Raw genomic sequence first — 23,871 nt, forward strand, 5'->3', positions numbered from 1 at the left:
ACTGAATTCACTCACAAATTTTCAAAGAAACAGGACTACTTGCAGGCAACTTTGCCTGGAACAACACATACCCCAAATCCCTGCCTTTCAGAGCAACAGAATAGTGCCCCCATTGTGCCCCAGGTATGGATTTCAACTCAGCAAACCACGGCCATTCTGGGTGTATCACACCAAGTCATTCCGTCAGAGCGAGTCACGGAGATCCACCTGTCAGGGCAGCACTGTTCCAGTGCGCTCTCGGGAATAGCCAAACACCTACTGGATAAGGACACTGAGTGGTAAGAACTCCCAGCGAGAGGTCTCTTTTCCGTGTTGCTCTGGAAAGTGTTGTACAGTCTATTACATTACTGCCTTAGTAGCACAGGACGGCCAGAAAGGCAGCTGAGATACCAATTTTCTTTAGAGTGATTGTTAGTATTAAAATTATATCCCCGTTGTGCTGTACAAACACAGAGCGAGAGTGTGTCCCTGTGCCAAAGAGCTCAAACCGTGATGTTACTAAATCTCCGGAAATACCTGGCATCCTCACTGCCTGGCATGCAAGAGGCAATAACTCACCTATGGAGTCCAGAGGACAGGTGGCACTGAGCCGGGGGTTGGCTGATTCAGGGACGTTCAGGTCCCACCTGAAACTTCAGCCACCAGAGGAATGGCAGCTTTCCTGAGGGACATCCCACTTTCAAAAATGCTGGTTCAGTCCCACACACCAGCAAGCTCTCAGGCTACAGGCAGAGCCTGAAGGGCTGAGATGCCACAGCCAAGGCTGCTCCTTGACTGGAAGGAATCTCATGAGACAGCCTCTTCTCAGGAGATGTACAGCCCAGATTTGAGGACCCACGGGACTTGAATATACAGCTGATAAAAGCAGAGGGGAGCTCCCACCTCATTCAGCTCCCTGGACTGGCTGAGCAGTGCTCCCCCACAGCACACCCCTCCTCTCCCTCTGAGAGGCAAGGGGTACCCGGAAGCAACCAGACTCTCACCTGTATGTCCCTTCACCCCAGTAAAGGGGGTTCTGCCTGCCTGAGGGGGAGGGGACCACTTGTCTATCCACTCTCCTTATAGGGTCCTGCAATGGGCCACAGATACAGATCAGCAATAACTTCATCTCATCCCTTCCCTCCATCTCCCTCCATAAAACCACATGCTCCCCCCATTGCCCACCCTCATCCTCTTATTCTGGGCAGGCCATTTGACTCCCAAACACTACCCCAGCCTTGCGTTCATAGTCCCAGCAGCTGCCCAGCTCACCCCCCGCAGCCAGTGCCACTGACTGCGATCCACACTCCAGATCTTCGCATGATGTTCTAGATACAGGTGCTCTCCCTGTAGCACAGTCCTGCTTTCACCAGCTCTCCCCTCTCTATTTCATCCCATACCTCAATTGCTGTTAAAAGACAAGAGAGCAAATGAAAGCAGCAGAATTGGCTAAAGGAGGACTTCCCCATAAGGGGGTGTCTCCAAACTAGCAAGTATTTCATGGCTGTCCCCTATATTTGTGTACCACTTTCCTGAAAGTACTTTCCACATGATTCCTTGAGGAGGCCTTCCTGCAGCCTGGCCCAGCACTATCCCCATTTCACTTATGGGGAAACTGAGGCACACACCAGTCAAGTGACTTGCCCAAGTCACAGTGGATCAGTGTCAGAGCCAGGTAACCTAACATCCTAGTCTCCAGCCATAACCACTAGGCAACCACCCCCTTACACAACAGGAATTCCCTCTGGACAGCTGCTGAAGTCACTTCTTCCTCTGTCTTCCTCTTTGATACGAGTTCAGCCCTTTGAGTTTCTCCTTCCCAGCTCAGCTCCCCTCCCTGCAATGCAGTCACAGCCCCATTTCCACACAGCAAATTCTGTCTGGAACTCAGCACTATGGTTTCACCGCAGGATCAACTAGGAAATCGAAGCCAGGCTGGGGGGAGCAAAAAGCCTGCATTAGATTTTCTGGTTGGCTTATGGTAGCATAAGACAGGCCTTGAGTCTCACACGAGGCCCCAGCTGTAGAGAGTTTGCTATACAAAGTGCTCACAATGTGAATTGGGTGGGGGCCACTGAAGCCAGGATGGTGGGGGACACACCACTTCAATTGCCTCCGTGGGCTGGGTTCAAAGCCCCAGCTGCAGATTAAAGGTGCCCTGCCCCCCAGCAGAAACCACCTGCCCACACGTGGGGTGAAACTTCCCCGGTGCCTGGGGCAGCTGAAACTAGTGAACGTGGCAGATGTGCATTCGGAAGGAGGAAGAGGAGGAGGCAGAATAGATGAACGGCAAGTGCCCAAGTCTGGAAGGGCTTTGTGAAGGGAGAGCGACCTGGAGGAGGGTTCATGTCACAGCTATCCCTCCTTGACACTAAGCATCAAACTGGTGGCCGGAAGCAGTGCTTACTTTATAATGAAAGAGGTGCCGGGCCTCAAGCAATTTTTTTTACTTTCATAAGTGACGTGGAAACCCAGAAGGGCTGGGGCTGAGCCCTGGCAAGCCCTGGCACAAACTAAGCACTGGTTGGAAGTGCACAGGCAAGCACCCCCTGAGGATAGTCCAGCTGTTAACCAGTTCACTAGCCCTACTCTGAGCAATGAGGGGATATTTCCCACTGCCAAAATAGCGTTTTCTTGCCCAAATTCCCTAGGGCAAACACCTGTCACTAGAACCTACCCCCATGTTTTCCTTAGTGGTTCACACCAAAATCTGCATCCAACATGCATGGAAACAAGATGGCAGTTTCAAGTGTTCCCTCTTGCACAGTGCCTAGGGTTCCATGCGTGCAAAGCAGGACTTGCCCTCTGGGTGTGTTTGCATCCCACCAAGGAAGTTAAATGCAGCAGTGTCTGGGAGAGCAGTGTGGAGGAGTTAACAGGAGAAGCTGTGGAATAATTTATCTGGGGAGGGTTAGGATTTTCCCTCCTTTAAAAATGGAACCCTGAGAGACAAGAGCCAATCAGGTTCAAGAGGTTCACAGGTGCACAAGGACTGAAATTCTTACAAAGGAGCAGCCAGCCCTCCTCCGGGAATTTCTGAGCTTGCAGCCATTCCCAAGAGATTCCAAGCCAGTCACATGCCATCACGGTGCAGTCTGGCCTCTTTCATTAGAAAGTCTCTGAAAAATGGATCTGCATTTTTCCCAACTTCTGCAGGTTGATGGGGCAGTAAAAGGGAGATAATGTGACCTCTGTGCATCTGCGTGCAAGACCCAGCCTGCACAGTTCTAGCAGCATGTGTTAGTTACATACCAAAACCCCTTTAATTTAGAACACATTGAAACACAGCACATTCAGAGGGCCAAATTTCAGCCCTGATCCAGCCCCTTCATGAGGCTCTGGCAGCTTACAGGAGGCATGAAGTTTGTTTACCTGACCTCCTGGGCAGTGTAGATCTGATTTATCTCCACCTCCTTTGTGGCTACCCCAGCTGATGGACCAGCCCCTTGAGGGTCATTGTAGCCAGAGGCAATTTACTGCAGCCTCAAAGGCTACTCTAAACTGTGACAGACTGAACCTGCCCCCAGCCAGCCCCAGAGGAGGGGGATAAATGTGGTGTGAAGCCACCTTTGTCCCCAACTCCCCCCAGCTAAGGAACCACCCTGAAGATATTCAGTGTTTCTGAACAGAGGGAAGAAAATCCTCTCTCCTAGCAGCATTTCTACAGCACCCAGTGCAGCCCTGGATTCCCACACAGAGATGTGGTAATTCACTGGCCATTCAGCATTTTGTAGAATCATAGAATATCATGGTTGGAAGGGATCTCAGGAGGTCATCTAGTCCACCCCCCTGCTCAAAGCAGGACCAAACAGATTTTTACCCCCATTCCCTAAATGGCCCCTTAAGGATTGAACTCACAACCCTGGGTTTGGTAGGCCAATGCTCAAACCACTGAGCTATCCCTAGCCTTCGCACTGTGGACCCCTTTTGGTGGTGGTGGTGGTGGTGGTGGTGGGGGTTCACACAGGAAACTGGAGCACTCAGTCCGGCTCTGCCCCGGGAAGAAGTTCTAGCCAGGGCAACTATGAAGGCAAGTATCTAAACCCCTGATCGCGTTCAACCAGGGAGCGCCTCGCTGGAGCGAGCACTGCTCCTCCTCCCCACCAGAGATCCAGCGTCCCAGCAACCCGCTACCTCGGGGGTGCACTGACACACCGCCCCTGCAGCCCCGTCCCCGAGCCCCGCCACACACACCCCGATCCGCGCTGGGGGTGGGCAACTGGGAGGGGAGCCCCCGCGTGGCCGTGGGGCAACCTGGCCAAAATGCCTCCCTGGGCCCCGGGCCGGAGCTGAAACTTCGCAGGAGGCTGAACCGCCGGGGGGAGCGGGGGCTCTGGCTAGTCATGCGGGGCCCTGGGACTGCAGGGAAAGCTGCCCCCCCACACACACCCCGGGGCAGCCAGTAGCTGCTGGGCAAGGGACTGCACCTGCCTCGGCGCGGTGCACCTGCCTCGGCGCGGTGCACCCACCGGAGCGAGCGGGCGGGCGGGCGCCGCACCGGCCCATCGATGCACGCCCAGTCCCCGGGAGCTGCCCTCCAGCCGCAGCCGCCCTGGGCAGCTCCTTGCACCGTCCGCGGCTACTCGCCCGCGGGCGCTTGGGGGCTCCACAACGCCCCGCTCGCCTCCCTGCACGAGGCGTCCCGGGGAGGGCCCCGGCCAAGCCCCCCAGCCAGAGCCGGGACGCGGGCACCGGCTGGGCCAGCAAACCCCGCGTGCAGCGCTGCTCGCATCCGCCGCTTACCTCGGCCGGACTCTGGTGCAGCGCGGGCCGCCTGCAAACTCCGCAGCTGGGCTCGGGCGCCTCACGGAGCCACCCCCCGCGGCCTGGGCAGCCGCCAGCCCCGCGGCATCCTGCGCCGCCCCTGCCAGCGGAGCGGGCTACGTTCGTCCGGGAGCTCGGCGCGCCCCCCGCTCCGGCCACACACGCGCGCCGCGCTGCTGAGCCTCGGCGCCGCTCCCCGTGTGTGGCGGTGCCAGCCCCGCGCTCCTCCCCGCCCGCTCCCGGCCTGCAGGGTCCCACCCCCGCGGGATCCCGGCTCACAGGGGAGGGGAGGCAGCGCGAGCCTCAGGCGCCTTCCCTGCAGTCACCCCCTCCGGCCTGGGGAGAGCAGTGCTGTGCTGGGGCATCCTGGCTGCGTCCACGTGTATCCCCCAAACTCCATGCGGGGCTGGGCGTTAAAGCACCTGCTCTGGCGCTTTTGCAAAGCCGTGTGGGGCAGGAGCTGACCTGGGCATGGCCCTAGCTCAGGGAGGCTGGGCATGGCTCCTTCACCCTTATAAATCCACATGTGAACCGCAAGCTGGGCAGGCAGCCCTGGAAGATGAAGGATTCTTAAGTCACAGAACAGGTGTGACCCAATGCAGGCTTAGCTCCCATGCTGCCCACCCCAGCGCAGCTCCCCTTACCCTGGGGGAGTCACCCCTGGGGCAACAAGATAGTTCAGCCTCCATGGCTTGGCTTACTCAAGGGTTGGCCTTTTTCAGCTGCAATACTCACTGCTCAGGCACCAACTGATGCTGCTGGGTCTTTGCACTCTGGAGACACTGACTAGGAACTGGGTTGAGCCCTTCAACACCAGGGTGCAGCTCTGTGGTACAGGCTGGGGAGCAGAACGGCTTTCAGTCACTAGTGAGGTGTGCCGAGTTAGACCCCCTAGCCTAGCCCCGGGGGAGCTCTATTGCCCAGGCTCAGTTACTCTCCAGCCTCTCTCTAATGGCTGGACACTGTTACTCAGGCAAAGCCCTCTAGCCATTGCCACCATCTGTGGAATATAAAGTCAAAATACAAAACATAAGAACAGCCGGGCTGGGTCAGACCAATCCTCCATCTAGCCCTATATCCTGTCTTCAAACAGAGGCCAGTGCCAGATGCTTCAGCGGGAATGAAGAGAACAGAATCCATTCCCTGTTGTCCACGGCCAGCTTTGTCAGTCAGAGATTTAGGGACACCCAGAGGATGGGGTTGCATCTCTGACCATCTTGGCTAATAGCCACCGACAGACCTATCCTCTGTGAATGTATCTAATTCTTTGTTGACTCCAGTTAGACTTTTGGCCTTCATAATATCCCCTGGCAAAAAGTTCCACGGGTTGACTATGCATTGTGTGAAGAAGTACTTCCTTATCTTTGTTTTAAACCTGCTCCATATTCATTTAATTGGGTGACCCCTCATTCTTGTGTTAGGTGAAGGGGTAATAATATTTCCTTATTTGTTTTAAATCACCACTCATTATTTTATAGACCTCTATTATATCCCCTTTTGGTCATCTCTTTTCTAAGCTGAGCAGTCCAAGTAGTTTTTGCCTCACCTCATAGGGAAGTTGTTCTATACCCCTAATCATTTTGGTTGCCCTTCTGGATACCCTTTCCAATTCTAATATATATTTTTGAAATGGGGGTGACCAGCACTGCATGTACTATTCAACGTGTGGGCTTAGCATGGATTTATAGAGTGGCGTTAGGGTATTGTCTGTGTTATCTATCCCACTCCTAATGGTTCCTAATGTTCAGTTAGCTTTTCTGACTGCTGCTGCACATTAAGCAGATGTTTTCAGAGAACTATCCACAATGACTCAGATCTTTCTTGAGTGGCAACAGCTAATTTAGACCTCATCATTTGGTATGTATAACTTGGGATTATGTTTTCCAGTGTTCATTACTTCACATTTACCAAGATAAAATTTCATCTGCCATATTATTGTCCAGTCACCCAGTTTAGTGAGATCCTTTCGTAACTCTTCACAGTCAGCTTTGGACTTAACTATCTTGAGTAGTTTTCTATTGTCTGCAAATTTTGCCACCTCACTGATTACCCCTTTTTCCAGATCATTTATGAATATGTTGAACAGAACTGGTCCCAGTACAGAGCCTTGGTGGACCCCACTATTTATTTTTTTCCACTGTGAAAACTGACCGTTTATTCCTATCCTTTGTTTCCTACCTTTTAACCAATTATTGATGTGAGAGAATCTTCCCTCTTATCCCATGACTGCTTACTTTGCTTAAGAGCCTTTGGTATGGGACCTTGTCAATTTCATCATGGTAGGTGTGAAGTAATGAAGAGTGGAAAACATAATCTCAAGTATACATACAAAATGGTCCACATGCTTGTTGACCCCCCTCAAAGAATTCTAATGGCTTTTGTAAAGGGAAATAATCCCTCCCCACTCTATGTTGACTCTTCCTCAACATATCACGTTCATCTGTGTGTCTGATAAATCAGTTCTTTACTCTAGTTTCCATCAGTTCACCCAGTGGTACTGAAGTTAGGTTTACGAGCCTGTAATTGCCAGGATCGCCTCTGGGGCCTTTTTTAAAAAAATCTGTGTTATATTAGCTACACTCCAGTCATCTGGTACAGAGGCTGATTTAAGCCCTAGGTCACATACCACAGTTGGTAGTTCTGCAGTTTCATATTTGAATTCCTTCAGAACTCGGGGGTGAATGCCATCTGGTCCTGGTGTCTTATTACTGTTTAATTTATCAATTTGTTCCAAAACCTCCTCTCCTGACACCACAGTCTGGGACAGTTCTTCAGATTTATCACATAAAAATAATGACTCAAGTAGGGAATCGCCCTCACATCCTCTGCAGTGAAGACCAATGCAAAGAATTCATTGAGCTTCTCTGTAACAGCCTTGTCTTCCTTGAGTGCTCCTTTAGCATCCTGATCATCCAGTGACCCCAGTGATTTTTTTTTGGAAGGCTTCCTGCCTCTGCTGTACTTTAAAAAATTGCTGTTAGCTTGTGTGTCTTTTGCTAGCTGCTCTTCAAATTCTTTTTTGGCCTTTTTTATCCTTTTGCATTTGACTTGCCAGAGTTCATGCTCCTTTCTATTTTCCTGAGCAGGATTTGACTTCCAATTTTTAAAGGATGCCTTTTTGCCTCTAAGTGCCTCTTTTAATCTGCTGTTTAGCCATGGTGGCATTTTTGGTCCTTTTTCCCCTTCTATTTGGGATATATATATAGAGAGAGAGGCTCAAACTATATATCGATATATAGTTTGAGCCTCTTTTATGGTGGTTTTAAATAGTTTCCATGTCACTTGCAGGCATTTTACCCTTGTGACTCTTTCTTTTAATTTCCATTTAACTAGCTTCCACATTTTTTGTAGTGACTCACAGAAGGTCACCCAGGACATCTGTGGCAAAGCAGGGACTTGAATCCAGGACTCCCAAATCCTAAATTAGTGGCTGGACCATCCCTCCTCCTAGATCTGGGTCCAAACTGCTGCTCTGCCCCATTGCTACTGAAAACATATAAAGAAGTACGTTCCCAAGCCTTCCACCCCCTTGCTTGCACGAAGCCCATTATTTCACCCAATTATATGTTTTCTTGCTGAAAAGGAAGGCCTGTAAAGTTTACTCAGAGTCTTAAACCTGCACTGAAATGATTTCTGACTTGGATAAAGTATGTGGGGAAACAAACACCATCATTAGAACAAAGGCTCTTAAGCTCTATATATCCAAGATTCTGGCTTGGCGTGGAGCTAACCCAGAGGCACAATGCAGCACTTTATTATCAATAGTCCTGGTTAGCAGAAGGAAAAACTGAGGTACAGAAAACTTAAGCAACTCACCCAAGGCCACAGAGAAAGTCAGGAAAACAGCCTTCAGCGAGGGGAAGAGTATGTGTGTTCCAGCCAATATTGATCCGGTTCCACTCAGGCCATGAGGGTCTGAAAATCATAGTTCATGCATGGTGAGTAACTGGGTGAAAGGGTGGACCTAGGGTCTAATCCAAACCCCACTGGAATCAATGGGAGTCTTGCAATGTAGCTCGTAGCCTCAGCAGCTCTTCCAGTACTCTCAGCCCAGCCTGTGTGGCACAGAGCATTCAGGGGGGCTCTGGACCAATACTTTAGGATTATGGAATTCATGTTTCCTGTTTTTTTTTTTTTTAAACCAGGAAATTCCATTAAAAAGCTACTTGATGGGAAGATGAAAGGTTGCCACGTTAAGGACCCAAACCCCAGAAAATGACAATGTTCAGGTTTGCCCACTGTAATAAAAGTGGCTTTTGGCCACTACTGGCCTCTAGAACTTGAGCATGGCCATTAGACCCAGGCACATGAAAAGTGCAAGTATCTTGCTAAATGCAGAGATCAAAGAATACAGAGAGGTCTCCTGCCTGTATGTGTCTTATGCTGCTTATGCCAGGACTGTGTGTCGTGCAGAGTATCGCTGCCACTAGTATTCATACACTACAGACTTGCAGTGACACTGTGATGGCAAATCTATCACAGCTGTGTCTAATCCCCTTCCATGCCCAGCTTCCTCCAGCTCTTGGAATTTGGCTTCTATTTTCCTGACTAATCAAACTGCCCAGGATGAGAAGCGTCATCTCTCCTACTGATTCCTCGTAAAACATCCCAAGGAAATGAAAGCAAATGATCATCTAATTGCAGAGGCAGCACTCTCTGCACCGCCCCTGTGCAAGTGCTTCTGGCACTGGATCTAATCTTGGGCCGATAGAGGATACAGCCTCTCCCAGCACAGAAGAAATCATTACGTTTCAGAGCAATGTTCCTCCAGGCACAAGAGCTCCATGGAAATAGCCTGCAAACTCTCACCTTGGCAGCATTTTCAAATCCTCTCCAGAGCAGAATGGGTCTGGAATTGGCAAGCTGAAGGGCACGACTCTTTGGGTGCCTCACACATGTGCAAACACTAGTGCCTGTGCAGCATTCAGCTGCTGCTAGCCATTGAGCACCCTCTCTGAGCTCCTCTCACAGCCAGCCAGCTTGGCACCAACTCTCACTGCTCACCCATAGACTCCCCTTGCCCATCTAGCTCCCATCTGCCTCTTGTCCCCAGTAGCTTCTTCTGATTCCCTCAGCTCTGCTGCTCTGTCACCAACCGCTACCCCACAGCTTTTCCCTTTGGCTCCCCATCTCTCCCTTAGTACTCCCTGATCAGCTACGAGGCAGTGTAGCCTTGGGGACAGAGCCCTAGACGGCGCCGTAGAAGACCCAGATTCTATTCCATACTTTGCTGCTGGGTGACCTTGGGTAAGTCACTGCTCTGTACCTGTTTTCCCATCTGGAAAACGTCAAGCGCTATGAGATCTTTTGATGACCAGTGCTATACAAGAACGAGATATTATTATTATTACTCCAGCCATGCTGCTCACCCTCAGCTCTTGCTGGGTGGGTAGTGGTAACACCCTGAGCCACCCGCCAGTTCCCATCATCCCCTCTCTCACCTGTTGCTGACAGCACAGTAGCTTTACTTCTTTGATCATTTAATGCAGGGCTGGTCCATACTCAGAGTTGTGCTCGTTTCACTAATGGTGTGATTTAAAATGGCTTTAGTTAAAGCAGTGCAAAAGGCTGCATGGATCCTCTTAAACAGCTACAAATCCAGCTACTGTCAACTTAGCTTAAGCTGATTCAACTGCAGGAAGCTGGGCCTGGAGGACAGGGGCTGGATCACTTGAAGTTGCCTGGTTCTGTTCATTCCCTCTGAGGCCTCTAGCAGTGGCCACTGTCAGAGACAGGACACTGAGCTAGATGCAGCATAGTTCTGACCCACTATGGCCATTCTTACTCTCTTATGATTAGAAACAAGTTTAAGTTCAGCTGAAATAAGCCCCTCTCACTCTGCTGTCAGTTTCATTAGGGGCTGGTTGAAGTGTGGGAATCATTTCCCACCAATATCTCCAAGTGACACAAAATGCTGCATTTCATTTGAATTTTTCCTTGCAGCGTTTTCCTGTTTTTCAACAGAATCAATCAAAAGATCATTTTGAGCAGATTCAAACAAAAACCATTTAATTTCCCTCACATCAAAGGGAAAGGAAATGAACATTTTTACTGTGTTCTCCCCAAAACGCGAGTCACCTCAAAGGAGTGCTGGAGAAGCTTTAATGCTGCCCCACTATGTGCTCACGGGGTGACACACACATGCCAGGCACACACTCAGTGCAAGACACTGAATGGCATAGCCAGGTCAGTCAAATTTGGGCCTCCTGAGGAACCACCCAGTTGGCAGTGAGATCTACGATTCACTCCATGGCCTTCTCCCAACTTCTCCTGCCAGGGCGTTTCTGAGGTTCCTGTGTTCAGTTATCCAGAGCAGGGGAGAGAGTCCAGAACTGGTGTGCCTGTCTGCAAAGGGAGTTAGGAGAATGGGGCAATGGGAATTCTGCTCTATGCTCCAACCAGGATTCCCATTTACAGTCACCAATAAAGGAGGATCACTAGGGGTAGCAGCCAATCAAATGGGGACACGCTGATTTCCCAGGGGGCTCAAGTTATTACTCCCACACGGCTCTCAGGCCATATGAGCTGCCCCATCTGAAAGGCTACATGGCACTGGAGCAGGAGCAGTAAACATCACCCTGCTGATTGACAGTCCATGATTGTTGGCCCTGGGGGCCTCCTGCAGCCACAGGTTTAGCAGCATTGGCTGTTTGTTGGTCTTATTTTCCCAACCCCATCTGCCAGCACAGCCAGCTTGCCTCTGCGTCATGCGCCCAAGCTGTACTGTCCTAGCAGGGATGGGAAAAAATCACAACCGATACAGTGCTGGGGTGGGGAAACTGCCCCTCAGAATATTTGGTCTGGGCATGTCAAACTGTTGTGTGCTACACCAGCACATTCCCCAGCTTGGTGTGGTGGGGAGTGGGGGGCTCAGGTTAGTCTACAGCACATCCCAGCTGCGATTACATAACATCCCTGCAGCAAACACTGCAGCTAGCAGTGCAGCACCAAGACCAGCCCAGGGGCCGCTTTTAGGATTTTTGGCCAGGTTTTCAAGATATTCTACCATCAATTTCCACTCCCCCTCCTGCACTCAGCAGGCACCAGAGCAGCCTCTAGAGGTCAGAGGACAACTGGATAGAGAAGGATGCTGCTGAGATGCAGACAGGTGCGACAGGGCTCCTGAGTGCATGACCCTTGGCAGCCCTACGTCTGTGGAGAGGGGGGCAGATGCCAACACCATTCCAGAGGAGGACTCTCTGTGAGGCAGAAGTGTGTAGTGGGCCCACCCCACTAGTACTCCAGCAGCTGGAATGTACGGAGGGAGGAAAGAGAGAAGACAGATGATTTGCTGCCCCATCTCCTCTGGGCAGGAGTAGCCTCCTCGTCACCACGACTCCAAGTATGGGGTGGGGGGAGCAGGGCCAGGGCTACAGGGAGCCCTGTATGTGCCTTTAGGCCAGCAGTTCTCAAACTGTGGGTTGGGACCCCAAAGTGGGTCATGACCCTGTTTTAATGGGGTCATCAGGGCCGCTGTTAAACTTGCTGGGGCTTGGGGCCAACGCCGAAGCCAGAGCCCCAGCGCACAGGGCCGGGGCTGAAGCCAGAGAGCTTCGGCCTTGGTTGGCGTGACTCCAGTGACTGCCCCCCCATCCCCACCTGGAGAGGTGGGGCTTAGGCTTTGGCCCCCCCCGCCTGCATCGGCAGGGCTCAGGCAGGCTCAGGCATCAGTCCCCCCTCCTGGGGTTGTGTAGTAATTTTTGTTGTCAGAAGGGGGTCGCGGTGCCATAGTTTGAAACCCCTGCACTAGGCCTGAGTGTGCGTTAGTCCAGGTTTGGGCATGATGCCTGCGTGACCAGAAAAAGATGTCTAAGGATTTCTAGAATTCCCTACCACTATTTCTCTGCTGCTTTCCCCTAACTTGCTCATTCCCCGAGAGATTCAGAGGGAGCCCCCGGGAGACTTTGTCAATCCACCCTCCCCATTATAGGAGTGATGGGCAGCCAGTTAGGGGAGAGGGTATAGAAATGATACTATGTGACCACTCACAACCAATTCCCCCCCCCCCCCAAACACACACACTTAGCTTCACATAGTCACAGCAAACAATTTGCAACCAATCCATGGCCGGCGGTGGGGGGGGGGTGTAGAATTCAGAGAAGTGTATCTAATAAATGGAAGGGAATCACAATATGTGCAGGGACATTGCACAGGCAGGGGGCTAAATTCACCTAATAAATTATTTATAGCAATTTATCCTCTCCATTCTCCTAACGGAGCCTGGCTTCAGGGCTGATTTTAGGCTCTGGATTTCAGCAGATCCCAGGCCATGCTCTAAGTAAATGAAGCTCCCTAGGACCTACAGGCTAACTCATGGGCCAGACTGTGCAGCCTGTGGACCTGGTCTCATTATGTACAACTGATTCAAAACCTAATTTGTATAATGAACAGATCTTACAGTAGTGCAGGAGTTGGCAACCTATGGCACGTGCGCCGAAGGCGGCACGCAAGCTGATTTTCCGTGGCACTCACACTGCCTGGGTCCTGGCCACTGGTCCGGGGGGCTCTGCATTTTAATTTAATTTTAAATGAAGCTTCTTAAACGTTTTAAAAACCTTATTTACTTTACATACAACAATAGTTTAGTTATATATGATTGACTCATAGAAAGAGATCTTCTAAAAACTTTAAAATGTATTACTGGCACCTTAAATCAGAGTGAATAAATGAAGACTCGGCACCCCACTTCTGAAAGGTTGCCGACCCCTGCACTAGTGCTTTTGACTTTACACTTGCTGAAAAGGGTCCTTTACTGTGCTACTCAGAGCCTCCTCACTCCTGTTACACTAGCACCCTCTTGTGGCTAAGAGCACTGATCTACAGCCACAGCTGGACAGATTTTCACTCTTCAAGCTAGTTTTATAGCCTCGATGCAACATATTTTTAGTAGCCTCTTAGAAAAGTTACTCAATATAGCATTTCTAACAACTGCTCCTCTTCTGATAGTATCCTGTATTTGTATTATTGTAACAGCCAGGAGCCCCAGATGTTTATTTGGATTATTGTAATTCCTAGGTGCCCTCGTCAGAGACCAGGACCCCACTGGACTGTACAGACACAGAACCAAAAGGTATCACTGAAGATTGTCTCTTTAAAAAAGATGACCAAAGTTGCATAAGTACGGGGAAGCGGCGTTTCTTAGTAAGGCCCGGTCTACACCCAGAGTTGTACTGGTTTAACGAAAGGTGTTATTTTAAACAGAGTTGGTTAAAGTGGAGCACTGTAGAGACACTGCTCTAGGGGGGTTGAACCTGGCTTATAGCAGTTTACCTTGTGTTAGTACATTCACAGATGCAAGTTAAATCAATAGAATAGATTTAAACTGATACAAAGGCATTTGCCCTAGTTTAAAGCAGTTTAGGGAGGCAGTGTTTCCTAATGGATAGAGCACTGGACTGGAATTCAGGCTTAGCCTGTTGGGTGACCTTGAGCAAGGCACTTCTTTCCCCACCTGTAAAATCGGGATAATGATGCTGAAAATCACTGAGATCGACTGCTGAGGAACACTATACTAGGGATTAACACACAGACTGGGTTTAGGAAAGGCCTGAGATACCATGATGATGAAGCTTCGGGTTGATACCAGAACTAAGCAAAATATTTAATGGAAAAATTAACAGATGAGCACAAGAGACCTGACAACATCTGGAAAGAGGTTCGGGTGCTGATGAAGGCTGCCTGATTACTAATGCTACTCCCGAGCTCTGACATAGCACTTTTCACCCATAACTCCCAAAGCACTTGACCAGAGGAATTAGGCTGCATGCCTTATTTGAATGGACATTTGGTACCAGCCCAGAGCATTTTAGAAAGAAACCTAAACCCTCAGTATTATGCACACCACTACAAAATCCCTCAACCCAGACAGACAACCTCAAGCAGCCCATCTAAACACCAGCTGATGTTTGATTTCCTGTGGTTTTAATTACATTTGGGCAGCACGGCACCAGCGTTGACTTTTAGGTCACTTATTGTCTTGCAGACGGCCCTGCGTGACAGAAATGTCAACTCTGTTATTTAGCCTGTAACATAATTGCCAATCCGCCCGGCAAGCCTCTCCCTGTGATGCATCCAGAGGATGTCACTAGTTAATTAAACGAATCATCTGATAGCTGTTCAGTGGCCTGGGTGAAGTCATCTGGGTGGCCTCAGTTCAGTTCCCAGTGGATAGATGTCTATATATCAAATACCCCATCCACTGCTACTGGCACCCTGGTTAGCAATCTCACACTACAGAGAATTAGCTTCCCCCCAAGAGGTGGCCACTGTAGCTTGACACAGACACACAGACGTGGCCACATTGTGGGGGGAGGGGGGAATATTGCACAGATAGTTCCTTTGGTTGCAACTGTTCTTTGGTTACTTAGGCAGCTTCAGGCTCCTAGTCTGTCAGTTCAGTTTCTTTCCCCCACACTCAGATATCACAGGGGAAACAAACAAGAAAGGAAACCAGACTATGAGTCTGGGCATGTTTAAGGGTGTGGACTAGAGCTTGTAGGAGCCCAGAGCCTGTTCTCAATGTACAATGAGAACTGCTGAATGCTGAGCCGTTTTGAAGATCTAGGCCCATTGAAGGTGTTCAGCACTTGAAAAATTGGCCGATGTAGGATCTAGCCAGCAGGTATGTGGACCAAAATATCTGCCTTGGCCCTGCTACTTCAGAGGAAATGCTGGGGCTAGCACTGGGAAAAGCAAGCCTGTTATGCAACAGCCGATCACAGGAATGACAACTCTTATACAAAGCAGAATGGGACTCTCTAAAGGGAAGCTGCACAGGCCCAAGGATACAAGGGAAGGAGTTCTGTGTTTGAGGCTAGGGAACCACAGCAACGCCTGGGGACAGGAAGGGGAAGAATCACAGCTGGACTGGATGTAGGTAGCATATTTGCACTCTGGGCCTGATGACTCGGAGCCCTGTATGATCTCTTCCCTGCATGTTCCAGCTGCTGTAGCACAGCCAGCAGCCTCCTTGCACTCTGAGGAGTCACATTTGCTCTTTAAACGGACCAAAGAGAAAACCGTTGAATGACTGAATGCATCCCTTCCTGTCCTATTCCCTTCAGCCCACTCCCACCAGTCAAGCAGGCTGGAGTGAGAGACTGAGTGGAAACTGAGCACAGGTCTCCCCCAGGCAACCCTCTCTTTTAGGAGGGGAGGAAGAAGTTTCTTACCAGAATTAATCCTTGTTTACTCACCTCCTCAAAAGTCCTAGAGGGGAGGGTGTATTGTACAGGTGTTACACTTCCAAGATCTTCACCCTGAATCCACCCTGCCCCTCTGGAAGCTCTTTCCTAGCCCGCTTCTCCTTGACCTATTAAGTAGGGATCAGATTTGAAAGCTCAAACTGGAGCTGAGTCAGAGTGGACTGCGCCTTGGAGAAGGTGCATGGAGGTCAAACAAAGGGGTGGGGTGAAGATGGAATTTTGCGAAGTGCACTCTCTTATGGGAGTTGCCTTCCCTCTTCCTGGATGTCCTCAGCATCTTACAAGATACAATGTTCTATGACCACCCTAATGGCTCAGAGCAAAAAGAAGCCCCACACAGTAGTGTCTAAATGGCAATCCTTCGGAATCCTGCCGTTAGCTATGGGTAGAGCTAAGACAGGGCATCTGTTCTCAGTGGCAGCTGACTTCATCTCTCAACACCTTACTTTACCTCACCCTTAAGGGGGTGGGAGGCAGATGAATTACTTAGCAAGACCTCTGTGAGGAAGGAGTGATGAGATCTTTGAATAAAGGTACAACAAGTGCAAGCTCTTTCCTCTACTCCCTCCCCACAGCATAGGAGTGGGGTTGCTTCTCGTATGACCTTGTCTAAATCTGTGGTGAAAGGCAATTTCTTTACCTCCCCTCACTGTGTAGCCAGGATGATCACTCATCTGGATGCAGCATGACGCACCGTAGACAGGCTTAGGGAATAAACCAAAAGCTTAAGACACAAGCACTCCTCCTGGGCTGAAATTAACCAGAATAGCAGTGCCAAAGCAGCAGGTAGGTTTAAACTAAAAGAACAATGCCTCAAAGAGAAGGGAAAGCCCTAGCTCATTTTACACATGGGTTGGTAGCCCCAAGTTCGTAATGTACAAATGAGACAGATGAGGCACGCTATGAAACCTCTTGCCAGTTAAGTTCACTAATAGACCAGGAATGGTGGTGTCAGTTATTTAAATCCTCCTGCCCCATTATCTCCACACGTCCGTCTATCTAGATTGCAAACTCTTTAGGGCACAAACCTGTTTTCCCACACACCCCTGGCTGGGCACTAAGCTACAAATTACACTTTCAGCATGGTGCATAAACTACAATTAATTTTTCAGAGAGTATATTTTAATGAAAGCTTCTCTACTGCAGGAATTCAGGGGCAAACAGCATCTATGTGTTGTTACTACATATTACCTTGTCTTTACATCAGTATCCTTGGAGGTTTAAGCAGCTTGAAAAGATTAAACTGGCAGCGTGCCTATGCCAACCCAAGAATGGCTGGGGCACTAGGAGACGGAATGGCACCGTAGTTAGCGATACATTCATTATTCAAGTTTAATGAGATATCTTAAATTGGAGAAGAGAGCCGGAGAAAAAAAAGATTCCATTTGTAGGTTTCTGGTGATCAGGCCTCAACTCCGCATTGATGGGGAGGCAGTGCATACCAATGAACCTCTCAGCTAATGCCCATCAAGCAGATATTTACAAGAGCACATTCAGTTATAAGGTGTCTAGATTAATATCTGAGCCAGGTTAGAATTTAAGAGTGAAAAGTGGCACCCCAACCAGGGTTTTCCCCTGCCGGCACACTTCCAAGGCAAGAGTTTTGAATGGGAAAGTCTTGGCAGTACTGCCAGGTAGTCATCACCTCCCAGCTGGCACCTCATTCAGTAACACTAATATGGGCTGAACATGTTTTTCGCACCCACCCAACCTTGCTGTTATTTACCCTGCATTCTTTCCCTTCTGCAGACAGCAGCTTATCCTACATACCTAATTTCCAGGACAAATCTCAGTGCAGGATTAGACCAGGAAAAACACATACAGGGGAGTCGCATCTTACGCAGGGGTTAGGTTCTGAAGTCAGTGCGTAAGGCGAAAATCGCATATAGTCAGATGCTCATTGAGTGGAATGGCAGGTGGAATCGCCTACACTACAGGTACAGTATTTAAATTATTTTTCTTTTTTTTTGTTTTGCCGAATGTGTATAGTTAAAATCATGTAAGTTAAATGCGCCTATGAAGCGACTCCACTGTACACAGGTTCTCAGAAAGCTAACAGAGTTGTACAAGGGACCATCAGACTATGGTGAGACGATATGGGATAAGACAGGGATGTACAAGGCAGGAGGTGGTTGACACTTTCCCTTCATATCTTCATAGGGGCAAACAACCTTCCTTACTTCATGTCCCACTTACCTTTAGTGGACTTCTCAGTAGGGCCTAGCAGCTCTCCTCCTCTCCACATACCAGCTCCTTTGAAATCTTGCATGCTTCTAGGGCACAGCCCTTAGACAGTGCTGCATGGAAGCATACTTTATAAGGGAAACCTAAAAACAAGTTAGACTTCAATGCCCAGAGCTCACCAGCAATGCAAAACATCCCCACAAGGGAAGCAGTAAGAACATGACAATTTTAGTAAATTTAGAATAACCCAAGTTGTTTCACTTTACGATTAAGATCTTTTAATTCAGAGCCATTTCATTCAAAGTTAGTTACCTTTCAGGGAAGGGGTGGGGACTGCCACATGGAAGTGTGGCCATGGACATCTGGACAAATGTGTTACACTAAGGGCCACTTGTCCAAAATCCCGTTACATGCAGTGGCAATACAGAGGTGCTTTCTGCTCACAGGAATGCACAAGATGTCCTATTAGCCATGCAACGCCATACCTACCATAGGCAGTGTGAAAGTAAACCACACAGACAGGTTGTACCCAAGAATACACCAGCAAATATTTTATTTGTTCAGTTATCCAGCCTGTAACTTTAAAAACTCCATGTTGAGGTGAACGTAGAGAGACACAAATTAGTGTTTTGTCTAGTACACCAGCTTCAGAATTAGGAAATGGACATTTCCCATAATTCCTTCAAATTTGCATATCAGAGTCCTCAGGGGAAAAAAAAAGAGAGTAAAATGCCAAGTTCTCCCCATTCCACCTGCCAGAATCACAAAGCCAAAATGGGAATGATTACGCACCCAAAGACAAGTCAGAAAAAGGACAATGGTGTGAACTAGCACAGTGAATGAAAAGAGACACATCTGAGCGTTACTGGGACCATATAAGCACATGTACACTAGTACTACCTACTAACAGTCAGTCAATAGTTGATAAGACTGGTATGAATCAATGTGAATGTGTAAAATTAATACTTGGGGGTGGAAAAAGGCTTAAAAATGAATGATTTGCTCAACTCAGCCTCTGCCCATTTAAGAGTTTGTTAACATCTAGTTACACAACCATAGCATTCACCACGTTACAGCAGATAAATCCTAAAGTTTAACAGCAGCCGTTTAATGGCTCACAATAGTACATTATGCACAATCAAGGAAGAAGCCTCATATGACCCCTCAGACTGATCAACCTCCCCTCAATTTACTGATCATCATCATGAAGGGCAGCCACCATACTCCATCGACCCTGCCTCCTTTGCCCTGAAACTCTGCTTCATTTGTTGAGCTTTTTAGGTGCACTCATACTGTAGAATTTTTAATTAAATTCTATTCTGTTGCGCATTGTTTAAAAGTATCTGTGTCACTATCAACACGGGAGAGACACGGATTTTGCTTACCATTCAAGTATGAGCCCAAAATGGGTCAAAGATTTGTGCTTTGCTGCAGCCAGCAGCTTTGGCTTGTGAGTCTCCAGCTCCTGTTGAAAGTTTGGGGTAAAGCTGTTTGGAAATTCTGAGCTTTTACTCTGTTTTCGTATTTATATTATTTTCTTTTGTATAAATAAGCTTCTCTCAAAAGCAGTGTATAATGTGATTAATAGCAAGATAAGACTGCTGTATTTTTAGAAAAGTTATGTTGGTTAAAGTTCTCTGTTTGTTACATTACAGGGGCCTGCATCTAGGACAATATGGGAAAAGTTGATGTTCTACTGCGGCCACTACGTTTTAGGAGCAGTGACATTAAAAATGTCAGTTTTTCAATGTTATGAGACACTGAGTCACTGGCAAGAATGCCAGCTAGCTTGGACAGCAGGTTCTCTCTCATCACTCAGGAAAGGGCCACAAGTGATCAAGTCAATCCTATTCTTTCATCAGCTAGGACAGCAAAGTGTTTAGTGTCTGGTTATTGTGCAAGTGGCCGGCAGAATGCACATTTTCCAGTTGGTTTACGGTTGCTAAAAGCTCAGACCTAGCACTGGGAGGAATAGGACAACTTTGAAGGATGGCAGAACTTTACCTGCCTTCAAAGCGGAAGCAAAGAATGCAGCTGTCTTGGCAAGCAAAGAAAAATAATGCTTTAAGTATAAGGCAAATAACTTAAGACCTTGATGGAATTAGCTACCAGTTTTCTGTTTGTAATACACTTTGCTCCATTAGGCAATGGAGGTTAACATTCTGATCTAAACTTCGATTATGTTGAGAGATGACCTGGATAAAAATGAACCAAAAGGAGAGGTTTTCTGTATAATCAGTGCTATGATGTAGTATGAAACAGTCAGAGGTTGCACCATGGTAATGTAAATCAGCTTTGAGAAAGGCAGCAAACCCCAGCATTGCAGGGGATGTAACAATTGTGTACTGTATTATATGCTGTGCAAGCGATGCAACTTGTTCACACGCTCCAGTCACTTCACTAAGTTTATCTTGCTGCAGTTCTGTCCCTGAACTTCTGCTAATATGTGGATGGAACCAACATTACATATATTACTTCACAGCTCAAGGTAGTTTTAGCAGAAATACAAAATTGTTCAGTGCCATGTATATTTAGTCCATAAAATGAGTGTTCCTAATGGCCCACCCAACAGTGTCAAAACTGAAATATCATGGGTCACTGGAAATAGGATCACTGGATTCCCTTTGCATTTAATTTAAAACTCCCCTAAATCCTTGATTTTGCAAGGAACTGACATTTATAAAACACACACGCAAAGATCCTCTTTTTCTCAGTAGTGTAGGTTCTGACTTCTGTCTACTGTAGTCTTTCTTCAACTTGGACTAGAAGGGGGTCATGGTGACATCTTTCCCCAGAAGATTTTCAGACGTGGGTAAACAATGGAAGTTTTCTAGGTAGAATAAGGCTGAGAGTCACGTCAAACAAGCTGACTTTCACAGGTTGCTCTCTTAGCCCTTAGTCTGTTGTTCGGGTTCAAAGTTTCCTTTCCCTCAGTTTGTTTCCGTTTTGTTCATCTGGTACTGGAGAATGTCCATCACCATTGCTTAAGCATTTGTCCTTTTCATATTTGTGCTCCTGCTGTTGTCGTCTTATCTCCTTACACCGCAAGGTAATGTCACTAAAAACAAAACAAGATTGTTAGTATTGACTTAAACAAGCATTTCCACTTAGATTTACAATAAAAACAATTGGACAAATATATCCTGGTGTCATTATGACGCGGACAATTTGGCTCATTTTGATTACTACTACAGCACTAAGTTTGTATGGACTTCCTTTATCCTGTAAGAAAGGGTACGGATTCAGTTGATGAAAACAGTTTATTTATATTTAGTGCTAGTACTTACAAATAGTTACCACCATGCCCAGAAGTATAATGAACACAGGCTGCATTCTGCACAAGTGTAGTAGGGAAGCTGCCATGCAGGACCTGATCCATAGGTTGGTCTCATTTCTTTGACCACACCCATTGACTGATTATAGAAGAGGAAGGCACATCTTCTATTTCTTCACACAGAGGTGCCGTCACACTCGAGTAGTGTCCAAATTGAGCATGCATATTTAGAATGTGTGTCAGGAAATTAGGGAAAACTCTCAACCTGGATAACAGCACACTTCTTATAACTAAGGCTGTGAGTCTGTCACAGAAGTCGTGGATTCCGTGACCTTCCATGACCTCCGTGACTTCTGCAGTGGCTGGTGCTGGTTCAGGGGCTGCAATTTGGGTGTGTGGGAGGGCACTTACCTTGGGGTGGGGGGCTTCCCAGCTCCCACAGGCATGGCCCTGCAGCCCTTAGGCGGCAGAGGTGCCAGGTGTGTGTGGGTGTGGGTGAGAGGAGGCTCCACGCTGCACATGCCCTCAGGCCCTGCCCCTGCAGCTCCCATTGGCTGTGATACCTGGCCAATGGGAGCTGCGGCAGCTGGAGCTTGTGGCAGGAGCAGCAGAGCCCCTGCCCTGGCCCCTCCACCGCCTAGGAGCTGCAGGGACACAGAGCAGGGTAGGAAGCCCCTGCCAGCCACCCTAACCCTCCCCCCGCCAGCACCAGCAGGGGTCTCAGTCTCTCCCCCACCCCCCAACACCAGCAGGGGGCCCAGGTCAGCACCTGCAGCGCCCCCAGAGCACCTGCGGCCCCCGCCCATGTTTCAGTCATGGTGGTATTTTTAGTAAAAGCAATGGACAGGTCACGGGCCCGTGAATTTTTGTTTATGGCCCATGACCTGTCCATGACTTTTACTAAAAATACCAGTGACTAAAACGTAGCCTTACTTATAACGCATATTTACCTTCGGTCTCCACACTCTTGGTCTATTTAACTCTTTGATCTTTGTTACCATCTTCGTGTCCCCTGACAGCACTTTACCAGGAAGGTGGTTGGAGTTATGCACCTTCAACTGTTTATTTCCGAAGTGACAATACTAGAGCTAGTCCCATGGAGCCATGCATTTGTCTCCAGACAACATGTTGAAAAAAATCTGTTTTCAGGCACACACAGTAACACATCCTATTTGGCTGCCGGAAGTGCGTATGAACTACTCTCTCTCTCTTCTGTATTAAGATATTTTAGCAGGGAGAAGAGAATTCCTGCTCCTGTGGTAGATACTCAGAGAAGTGCACATCATGCTCACAAGCAGTTCGGCTTATGTTACCTTCTGCACTCTAGTGAGAACGATGTAACCTTTAGAAAGGGGTCCTGCCATCTAGGCAAGTGGCCAAGAGCATATAAAAAAAATCAATAGATCATGTGTATGCACCTGCTGAGATTGTCAAAGATATATGTTTGTCATCCCGGAAATTTTACATCTCCCACCCACCATCTTTACAACTACACTCCTGCTATGTTATATACAATATATTTTGCATCTGTTGCATGTATGTACATACAGTCTGGGTAAATATCTTGGGTATTAGTTACTGGAGTTTTTCATCCAGACTGAGATTGTATTTTTAAACTAATCCCCTACTTTCAGTAGCTTATTCAGCAATTTTCTCAACATTATTTTCGGGTTGAAATTTCCAGTGGTTGGTCACCATATATAATTCTTTATTATTATGAAGTTGCCTAAAAATCATGAGCCATTTTTGCATTTTGACAATGAGGGTCTCATCACTTAGATTTCAAACAATATTTTCACTCTGATCATTCAGATGAGGCTTTGAAAATAATTCCAGTTTGGCATGTATGTAGCCTTAAAAGACACTAGTGTCAGAAAGTAGCTTTAGAAACAGCTAGAGGGTCTAAAAATATAGGCCAACATTTTCAAAAGTCACCAGTGAATTTGGTGCCCAACTTGAGAAAAGTCTTAACGAGGCCGGATTTTCAGAGGGGGTTACTCAGTACTTTCTGAAAACGGGACTTCTTTAAAGGTGTCTCAAATTGGGCACCCAAAATCCCTAATGACTTGTGATAGCTGTGGCCATGGCATACTGAGCATCTGATGTATACAGCTGGCCTTCACTTAAAAAGTATACAGCAATGTGTGAGGGTCACAGACTAGCTTTCAGATTTCTGGTTAAGTTCTTTAAAACAAGTAGTTATAAGTTGGTTGTCAGGATTCTGGTTACATTTATATTTAAATTACACTAAACAGAGTCAAGCATTGTGGATATTATGCGTTGAAGACTACCTAATCAAGTCTCCCACACAGACTTTATATTGTACACCTTCAATAGGCTGTTGGTGAGATGTGTTCCCCCTGGAAACTCAAAGTTATATAGAGAGTTTTTAAAAGATACACTTTGGAAGTCTTTTGTTCTACAATAAGCGATTGTTCACATGGGCTGGCTAAGCCTGGTCTTGGC

General features: G+C 47.9%; 2 protein-coding genes across 4 annotated transcripts in view; both read right to left on the reverse strand.

Annotated features, from left to right (window-relative positions):
- Nucleotides 1–5,084, reverse strand: part of SYT12 (synaptotagmin 12) — a 63,168-nt gene extending 58,084 nt beyond the window's left edge. Inside the window, exon 1 of one of the 2 annotated variants that reach the window (XM_039535687.1) lies at nt 5,023–5,084. The gene's annotated coding sequence lies outside the window, so the exon portion shown is untranslated. Of the gene's footprint in view, nt 1–4,722; nt 4,917–5,022 lie in introns of those variants that run through there. The other variant, XM_039535686.1, reaches the window with a different exon arrangement.
- A 13,573-nt stretch (nt 5,085–18,657) lies between these two features.
- Nucleotides 18,658–23,871, reverse strand: part of PTDSS2 (phosphatidylserine synthase 2) — a 72,578-nt gene continuing 67,364 nt past the window's right edge. For both annotated transcript variants that reach the window (XM_039535684.1, XM_039535685.1), the window contains exon 12: nt 18,658–21,189. In XM_039535684.1, the coding sequence (XP_039391618.1) occupies nt 21,045–21,189 (145 nt within the window). In that variant the 3' untranslated portion in view covers nt 18,658–21,044. The remainder of the gene's footprint in view (nt 21,190–23,871) is intronic.

Source organism: Mauremys reevesii, linkage group 4, assembly GCF_016161935.1.
Source record: "Mauremys reevesii isolate NIE-2019 linkage group 4, ASM1616193v1, whole genome shotgun sequence".
Classification (NCBI taxonomy): Eukaryota; Metazoa; Chordata; order Testudines; family Geoemydidae; genus Mauremys; species Mauremys reevesii.